This window comes from Taudactylus pleione, unplaced genomic scaffold, assembly GCF_031769625.1.
Source record: "Taudactylus pleione unplaced genomic scaffold, aTauple2 ptg000454l, whole genome shotgun sequence".
In the NCBI taxonomy this organism is placed as follows: domain Eukaryota; kingdom Metazoa; phylum Chordata; class Amphibia; order Anura; family Myobatrachidae; genus Taudactylus; species Taudactylus pleione.
This window is the reverse complement of record NW_028284856.1, coordinates 13,144,761-13,155,000: the sequence shown is the minus strand read 5'-3', so window position 1 is coordinate 13,155,000 and position 10,240 is coordinate 13,144,761. Positions and strand designations below refer to the sequence as shown.

The following is a 10,240-nucleotide window of genomic DNA, read 5'->3' as shown; positions in this document are numbered from 1 at the left end:
ATTCCTCTCTCTCTTCAGAGCCCTCCCCTATTTCTCATCCTTTCTCTTCCTCTCTCTGATACTTATCCCCCTCTTTCCCTTTTTCTATCCCTCTTTTTCCACTCCTGCTATTCTATCTCTTGCCTCCCTCTCTCTCTTCATCCCTTGCTCTTTTCCCCCTCTCACTCTCCTGCCTCTCTCTGCCAGCATCTGTTTCTCTCCTGCCCTTTGATTTCCCCCCACACCACCTTTTTCTCTTATTTTTAGATGATAATGATAAATTGAGGTCATGTGACTTGTTGAGACATGGAGAACTTATTATATTTTTGAACTATGGTGATTATGGAACACGTCGCTCAATCAATATGCAGAAAGATGTGATATTTTTATGGTTGAATTTGTGTATATCAGTGCTGACTACACAATGATTAGTAACATTACAGTATTTTGTTACTCCTCTTGGCAGCTACTCACAAAATGGGGTTTCTCCTGAATGGGAAAGATTGTTGTCTACCAGGGAAACAGCTCAGCTCCTCTGTCTCACCAGTTCCTGCTAACTCCTGATGCACAGCGTGACCAATGCCGCCTCCGATTGCCCATTGTATTTCTCTGCATTACTGAGAAGTATCTAAAACAACCAAACTACCCTTGCGTTTGTCCTCAAGCCTGCCATACCCCAGTAACATAGGCATGCTGTCAGGATGGGCTGGAAGTCGGGGAACTAGGGTGTGGAAAGAGTAATAATCGAGGGGGTTGTATGTAAGTCTTCCTCATCAACTAGAGCCGGATGTTGGCGGGAACTGACCAAAGGCACGGAGTCTAACTTACTGGGAGGTCTTCGCCATTGACCCCTCCGATTGGGATATGGGCTTTTGCTGCACCCAGTAAGCAGGTCGCGGCCCCTTGGTCAGGTACCCAGAACTAGCTAGAAGACTGAGGATAATCACTAAGGAAGATACTGAAATTAGGCCGTAGAAGGTTATCACTGAAGTAAACTCTGGAGTATACAGATGCAGGGTAAGCACCGAAGAGTAGTACTGTAGACTGGCTCACGGACTATGCACTGAAGTATAGCTGAAGTATACAGGCGCAGGGTAGGCACTGGAGTGTAGCATTGGAGATCAGCATACGGATAATGCACTGAAGTATACACTGATGAACCAGACACAGGATACCGTCGGAGTGGAACACTAGGAATCAGCACACGGAGGATGTACTGAAGTAAGCACTGATGAATCAGACGCAGAATAGTGTTGGATTAACACTAGAGAAACTACTTAGGGAATGACACAGGAGTAAACACTAGTGAATATCGCTGGGAATAATCACTGATAGATACAGCGTGGAGCCTGGAACGATGCCACAGCAAACCGTCATTGGAAGTAGTGAAGTTTTTCAGGAAACTTCCTGTTCCCCGAGTCCGGCTATATACCCTTAGGTAGCTGTCCATTGGAGCAGAGAGTCAGCTGAGAGCTGCCAAGTAGACAAAAAGGGAGTACCTGCGTAAACAAGGCATGTGTCAGGGTTCAGCCTGGGATCAGCAAGGTGTTGTGGATTGGAGCTGCAGCGTCAGGTGTGACCCGCACTCGATCTTGATGACTTCATGTTATCTATATATAGATGTAGCTGCTGCTTCAAATGTAGTTGTATTTTTAATTTCACTTTAATTAATGCATCTTGATTAAGTGTACAGTGATGCTTTGGGTTGCTGTTTTCCCCTCTCTGGATTTGTATGATCTGGATACTCAAACATGGACAAGCTGCACAGTAAGTTCCAGGTAATCTGCAAATTCCTGGCCATTTATCCTCTTCCTAGTGTGGAAGTGGCTCAATTGCAATCTTTTCTCCTTGTGGGTGCCTCTATTTTGAAATTGTCCAATCCGACACTCTTCCTATCCTTGGTGCTGCGTCTATTAAAGATGATGCATATTGGAGAGTCTTATGTCCATTTTTTTAGCAGTTGCATCTCACTTGCATGGCTTCTGCTTGGGTGAGTAAAGTGTTGGACAAGTTGATGGTAGAGAATGGTCTTGATGTCCTAGAATACTTGGGTGATATGGCTTTGGAACCTGGTCATGTGAGGAAAAGTTTTTTGGCATGTGCCGTTTCTGCAGAACCCATGGCTCAAATCTACTGACGCATGTATTGTGTCTAAGAAGTCTCTGGAATTGCTTCTTTTGTCAGGGGTGGTCTTATTTGGTCCAGAGCTGGATAGGCAATTTAGAAGGCTACAGACGGCAAGAGCCTGATTCAGAGATGGGCAGAACTGCAGAGCCGCACACAAGCTGCTGTGCAATTCCATACATCTCAAATGCAGCAGGAGGTGTCTGTAGGAAACAGACACCTCCTTGCTGCATCTGCGCTTCCAGCGGACAGAGGTCGCAGCCTTGAATCGCCATCGCAACAGCTGTCGGCCGAGTCCTGGCAGCTACAGGGCCAGTAAAGCTGCGGCCTTGGACATAGCCACTGGCCTCGGTGCACCCAGAAAATGGGGCCAACACACCCTTGTTTTCAGCTATAATGGCCGTCGCCCCCATGTCAATCATTCTGCGATTTAGGGGGCACTGACACAGATCTGCACATTCGCAGTACAGATCCTGCACGTGCGCCGATCAACAAATCTTGGAGATGTATGCAAACCATCAGTTTTGCGTACATCTCTGAATCATGCCCTGTAACCCTATCACTAAGCCTAATGGAAATATTGACATTATGACAATGTCAACAGTTTCGATGTTGACATTAATGTTGTTGACATTTTAGCCATGTCGACCTTCTGAGACATTCTAAACTGTGTTTTTCTCACTGCATTCCTCCATATTGGATATATTTTTATTCAGTTATTATTTAATGTCAGACATTGTTGCTACAGTCACGCCAAACAGCCCCTCTTGTGACTCTGCTTGTGCCAAGCATTTTTTTTTGCATCTTTTCGCTATAAAATTTATAGTAGTTATTGGACTTGATTCATTACGGATCGCAACTGTGATTGCGCACGCAAATGACTGTTGTGTACTGCGTGTGCATCGCAGTGCGCAAATGCTCCACTGCGAACGCAGTGTCCACGCAGACGCATCGTAGAGTGATTGACGGGAACTGACTGGGGTGTCGACGGTGGGGTGGTTGGCGAAACGCATGTGCGTCAGTGCGCTTGAACTCCGTTACAGGGGTGTGCATAAATTAACCACGGTGATGGCATACGCAGCTTGAGCTCTCACTGTGGGCCTGATTCAGAGCCGCTCGTAAGCGGCCGCTCGTTAGCTCCGAGCGATGTTCGCACATCTGCGCATGCGTATGGGTCGTAATGCGCATGCGCCAACCAGTCAGTGCGGTCGGAAATTGAGTGACAGGATGAGGCGTTTGTGGGTGGTAACAGGGGAAGGTGCTTGAAAACGGGGAGTGGAGATCCGAACGCAGGCGTGCCAAACGGTCAAAACGGGCATTTTAAGGGTGTGCATAATTAACAAAGCAGCGTCATCGACCACGTCACTTGGTTGTTTTTTAGCCTGAACTGTTCGCATGATTGCGGTAGGAAAATCCTACCACAAGCACTGCGAGCTGTTCAGACGCCTTTCGATGTACTCGATTAATCAAATAAATAGCGGAGATGACGTAGGATGCGAGCGGCCAGGGGGCGTCTTTACAAAATAGGAAGCGCATGTTTCGTTCGCTCGCTCAGACATAGAGGCGTCAACAGACCGCAAAGAGCGAGCGCTCAATTTAAATAGCCGGCCCCTTTTTCTGAACGAGCGAGCGCAAATAGCGTCCGGCTCTGAATCAGGCCCTGTGTGCGATGAGGTTAGCAAATTCTGAGTAAGGTCAGACCTGTTGTAATCGTGTGTGTGGCTCTGATGGTACTCGATTTTGCCATTGGTTTTGCAGACTTGCAATGTATTACAGATGTAAGGGGAAGTAGGCGTCCTTATGTTAGGCTGCAACTGCATTGCGATTGCAAACAGCATATTTTCGCAGTGGATATCCGTGCGTAATCGCAGCTGCGATCACAAAAGCGTACCGTAATTAATCGGGCCCACTATGCGATGCGAATAGAACGCACCAGGAGACTGTGCTCGGTGCAAGCAGAGTCGCACGAAACCTGGCGGCTGACTCCTGCCAGGCATCTAGCACCACATGGCATATTAAAGCTAAGAGATATATATTTACTAAAGTGCGGGTTTATAGAGGTGAAGGTGTTGCCCATAGCACCTATCATATTCTAACTGTTATCTTCTAGAAGGTGCTAGATAAATGATAAGTAGAATCTGATTGGTTGCTATGGGCAACATCTCCTCTTCTATAAACCCGCACTTTAGTAAATATACCCCTAAATGTATAAGGACACATCAGTATGTATGTTTTTAAGTGCAGTTAAAGAACATTTACTTAATAATGTATTATATATGGTAATACAATATTTGCTTTTTATCTAGGTGCTGTGTGGTAAGGTTAAGAAAATTAACTCTAGTTCTGCAATGAAAGTAGCCTTGGATCCAACACCAAATTTTGACAGTCATGTATCAAAAAAAGTACCACTGTGGAATGATCCGTTTGAAGAGCAGGTTACAAATTCCTTGGTATGATATTTGTAGAAAAATATGTTTGCTGTTGCTGTGTTTATTTATTTTACTATTTTAATAGCTGTAATACAAACAGTCTCTGCAAGCATACTGTACCATGAAAAATATATTTAGGGGGATATTCAGTTTGTCCGTGCTGGACTTTTCGCTCCACATCGCAGCTTTTCCCGGGATAAAGTATCGGGCGCGTGCCCACTTTATCCCCGTATTCAATTAGGTAGCAGCTAAAACGGGAGCCGGCGGAAAGGCAAGTATTGCAAAAAATTGGTGAATTTTCGGAAAATGTCCCTGGGTCCCCCCTAAAGATGTCTAGACATGGGGGTTCACTATGGGTACCCCCATTTTAGCCTGCTGAAGGAAGTCGGGGATTGTAATAGCCACGGCCGGTGCATAAATGCGGCTATTGAAGAAGTGGTGAAGAATAGCACTTAGGTTTTTTTTTTTTTTTGGGAAAAATAACTTGTTCCATCAAATTTGGGGTACATGAAAATGGGTGCAAGCATACTAAGTCCCTAAAATGATTTTTCAAAATTCTTCAAAAATGCACCTGCCGCTACTCCGGCAATGAAGAAAACACCTGCCACATATAAGGGAACCCCTCTGGATTTAATTTGGCTGTTTTATAAGTGTGTTCTGTATTTTTTTTTTTTTTTTTTCACCCCAAGATTAAAGGTCATTTTTTGGGGTGTCCCGTTTTTTTTTTTGTTTTTTTTTGACACATATTTTTTTTAGGGGACATTCCCAGGGGTGCAGGCTATTTTTTTAAGCCTGCACCCCTAAACCCCAATTCTGCACTTTTTTTCGTCAGCAAAAGGCTGGTGAAAACTTATCCCCTGTTTTTTACATTGACTTTTCTCACCGGTGAAAAGTCAATGTAATTGAATACGGGGATAATTGAAATAGGCGAAAACATCGGCGACATTTCGCTCCAAATTGAATATGGCCCTTAGACGCAAACACCTGGTACAATGATGAGTACTTGCACTGCATTTTTTATTTTATTTGTGCATTTTACATCTGCATCTCATCTGAAACTTGCATTAAATTAATTAAATTAATCCTCCCTATTTTTTATTTATAAACTGTTTTGCTATGAAGAAATACATTAATAATTACTTGTTGCCTTCAAGTTAACCCGCAGTGCCTTGACCTACATTGCATTAAATTTGCCATTATGACATTGTCATGTACAGGCCCTGTTGTTATGGCCGAGTTAATGAATTTGTGTGTCAAGATGGCAGCCATTATGGAATGTGAAAATCTAGCGTCTGTATAGGTGTTGCTTTAAAGATATATATTTTCCAACCCAACACACACGGTTTTGCCTTTTAATATGCCTTCTGTTTTAAAATCTGTCAGCAAAATCAGCGATTTTAATAAATTGCTGCTTTAATAAACCCTTGTGTCATAAAGTGTTGTATTGAAAGTTCTGGTTGATAAAAGCAAATAGACATTTGGGTTAATATTTCTTCTGCTAAGACTCTATCTCAAACTTATATTTATCTATTCTACAGGTATACGTGTATGAATATGACAGCAACTTTAAGCCTGCCAAAACACCAAGGCAGTGTCTTCCTATTGCTTCAGTAGATGCAACTTTTAAAGTCCAAAAACCTGTTACAACTTCAGGACAAGTACGACTACAACACAAACCCATTTCATCGGGTAGGATAGTGTTGGTTTCTATACTTAGTTCATGTATAGTTGTGCTCTAAATGTGAGTCCTACTTGTCAAATACATGCTTCACTAAGTCTAAGGGGAAAAAGTGGCGGTTGTGCCATCAATTTAAAACAGATGGGCAACGCTGGTAGTTAAGTGTCTAAATATACACTTGTTATTAATTTTACTCTTATTTTAAATCCGCTGCCGATTCCCATCAGATTTTATACCCCTAACACGCTGACAAATGAGAATCTGCCGTAAATTTGTTGCAGCTTTAAAGCACTGCACAGATCAATAGGGTCTGTGCTAGCTTCTATGAAAAACAAAAAAATGTGCATATTTTAAGAAAATAAATAGAACCAGGTACACATATCAGCAGTTTTCAAAGTTTAAACCACACTATCACCATAATATTTTGTTACATATATATATATATATATATATATATATATATATAGCCTGGCACTGCATAACTTAATTGTTATTTTATCTTTCAAATATTTTCTGTGTAAGTGTTTGTGTGTGTGCGCGATGTAGAAGGGATTATGGCTCTAAACCTTCATTTCAAATTCATGTTTATTAGGTTCCAAGTGTATAAACATATATACTGTATCACACAATAAGCATTCATACCAAAGGGACAGATTCAGAGCAGACTACACGCCTGAGCTACGTCCACACTCAACTGTCACCACCCAGTTACATCCCTTTAGCCGCAAGATAGATGTGCCTAAGTTGCATACTACGCGTAGTTGCTCAGAGTTGTTTTTGATTAGCTACAGAGCATGAGCATTACTAACACAAGATCTGTCCACAAAGCGGCCCTCTGTGCAACTTTGCATAAGCCACAAAATCCACAAGCTGGTGGGGAAAACACTCCATATTCCATTTAGGTGGCTACTGTCCTTTTAGTGAACTTATTGGTACATTAGGTGGAAAGATCTATGAAAGATGGCTAAGGACGACCCCATGTTAGTCCAATAATTTAATAACCAGTGTAACACTATATGAGGTGCTAAGTACCTGCATACCAAAGTGAAAATGATGTAAAGCAGCTTATCTGCAAAAAAAAAAGTTATATTAACATCCACACATGATCTAATAATATATATACAGTCAGGTGCATAAATATTGGGACATTGACAGAATTTTCATATTTTGGCCTCTATTCACCACCACAATTGCTTTGAAATGAAACAAACAAGATGTGCTTTAACTGCAGACTTTCAGATTTAATTTGAGGGTAATTACATCCAAATCAGGTGAACGGTGTAGGAATTACATTTGCTTTTGGAATCAGTTGCTGTCGACTCTCAATATGAGATCCAAAGAGCTGTCACTATCAGTGAAGCAAGCCATCATTAGGCTGAAAAATCAAAAAAACCCATCAGAGAGATAGCAAAAACATTAGGTGTTGCCAATTCAACTGTTTGGAACATTCTTAAAAAGAAAGAACGCACCGGAGAGCTTAGCAACACCAAAAGACCCGGAAGACCACGGAAAACAACTGTGGTGGATGACAGAAGAATTATTTCCCTGGTGAAGAAAAACCACTTCACAGCAGTTGGCCAAATCAAGAACACTCTCCAGGAGGTAGATGTATATGTGTCAAAGTCAACAATCAAGAGAAGACTTCACAAGAGTGAATATAGAGGGTTCACCACAAGATGTAAACCATTGGTGAGCCTCAAAAACAGGAAGACCAGATTAGAGTTTGCCAAACAACATCTAAAAAAGCCATTACAGTTCTGGAACAACATCCTATGGACAGATGAGACAAAGATCAACTTGTACCCAGAGTGATGGGAAGAGAAGAGTATGGAGAAGGAAAGGAACTGCTCATGATCCAAAACATAACACCTCATCAGTGAAGCATGGTGGTGGTAGTGTCATGGCGTGGGCATGTATGGCTGCCAATGGAACTGGTTCCCTTGTATTTATTGATGATGTGACTGCTGACAAAAGCAGCACAATGAATTCTGAAGTGTTTCGGGCAATATTATATGCTCATATTCAGTCAAATGCTTCAGAACTCATTGGACGGCGCTTCACAGTGCAGATGGACAATGACCCGAAGCATACTGCAAAAGCAACCAAAGAGTTTTTTTAAGGCTAAAAAGTGGAATGTTATGCAATGGCCAAGTCAATCCCCTGACCTGAATCCGATTGAGCATGCATTCACTTGATGAAGACAAAACTGAAGGGAAAATGCCCCAAGAACAAGCAGGAACTGAAGACATTTGCAGCAGAGGCCTGGCAGAGCATCACCAGGGATGAAACCCAGCGTCTGGTGATGTCTATGCATTCCAGACTTCAGGCTGTAATTGCCTGCAAAGGATTTGCAACAAAGTATTAAAAAGTGAAAGTTAGATTTAGGATTGTTTAGTTTGTCCCATTACTTTTGGCCCCTTAAAAAGTGGGAGGCACATATAGAAACCATTGTAATTCCTACACCGTTCACCTGATTTGGATGTAATTACCCTCAAATTAAATCTGAAAGTCTGCAGTTAAAGCACATCTTGTTTGTTTCATTTGAAAGCATTGTGGTGGTGAATAGAGGCCAAAATATGAAAATTCTGTCAATGTCCCAATATTTATGCACCTGACTGTATATTTTTTTTTCATATAGAACTTGATGCCTTGCTATCGCTGAATGTAGTTTTGATCATATGGTTTATATCTTGCAGTGGGTGCTATCATCCAATGTCTCTAATTATAACATATTCATATTCTCTCTTTTATTTATATTGGGTGTAAGTTACATCCAATAATCATTATTAACAATGAAAAACATGTTTTTCGTAGCAAAAATAATCGTAACAACCTGCCCCCGATGAGGGTAAGTTGTTACAGGGTTGGGGCAAATTGTTACAGATAAAATTATCTATACAAATCTTAATATAAAATCACATTTGGGATATATTTTGTAAATAGTTTGATGACAATGAGAGACGTCACTCATCGTCTTCACTGCCGATTTTTGATTCGCAATTAGTGCAAGTAAATGCTACTGAATCACCTTTTATGCAAGCAATATGAGCCCACCCTTTACATGCAATACTCTGGACTTACTCCTGGACAGGTTTCGACAGCAGCCCTGCTCTGCGCTGTCTGTGTTGCTCAGCCCCCCTGCTCACAAGGAAGTCACTCTCCCTCTCAGGGTACAAAATAAAAAAAGGCCTGCTGCTCAAATGCAGCGCGTGCGGGGGTGCCCCTAAGTGGTACCCCTTGGCACGTGCCTTTTGGGAAATCCGCCACTAACTATGGGGCACATTGTTACAACTAACAACTTGCCTCAATATTGTGTAACAACTTGCCCCAAGTGAAGTCAGATAACCAAGATGGCCATAGTTCGATATTCGTGCTTCAATTCACGATTATAACAATGATAATAAATAAACTAATGGTCTGTGCTTCTAATAAAATTAATGATAAACCCTTACCTTTAACAGTCCAGCCAAGATACGACTTCAAATCTAGGTGAAAAATATTACTTTTGGAGCAAGAAAAACGAGTTTGCTTAGGTACCTATTACATAAACACATCTGCGTCTGCGTCGTTTCACTGAGCACTGACTGTTCAAACTTCTTCCCAGTCGCACAAGTCGCGGCGCAATATGGTCTTGGTTTTAGATTCACGGTAACAACTTGCCTCTGTAACAACTAGCTCTGCCTTCCCCTACTATGGAGGTAATATGTGTGTCTTTTCTAATCTTCCTTTGTTCATTATGTGGGTCAGTATATAGATATCCTCCTATATCTAGCCTCAATAAGCCACGCAGCGTGACATGCGTGGAGTGAGGGAGCCGCCAAGTCCCGTGTAACTCTGCTAGCATCGGGCGCCTTTGTTTGCCTAAAAAGCATCTAATGGGGCATACACACTAGACGATTAGCTCCATGAGCGACATCGTTTAGTGAGTCCCCGGCAGGGGTGTGCTCAATGTCGTTAACGACATTGAGCACACACACTGCACGATATCATTCACGATATCGTTCAGTGCCGGGCTCACTCCCTTATCCCC

At 42.2% G+C, this 10,240-nt stretch overlaps 1 protein-coding gene across 1 annotated transcript in view; it reads left to right on the top strand.

Moving 5' to 3' along the window:
- The window catches only part of TEX15 (testis expressed 15, meiosis and synapsis associated), a 108,222-nt gene that overhangs the window by 73,836 nt on the left and 24,146 nt on the right, over positions 1–10,240 (top strand). The window contains exons 6-7 of the mRNA XM_088448394.1: positions 4,410–4,553; positions 6,071–6,221. Of these exons, the coding sequence (XP_088304520.1) occupies positions 4,410–4,553; positions 6,071–6,221 (295 nt within the window). The remainder of the gene's footprint in view (positions 1–4,409; positions 4,554–6,070; positions 6,222–10,240) is intronic.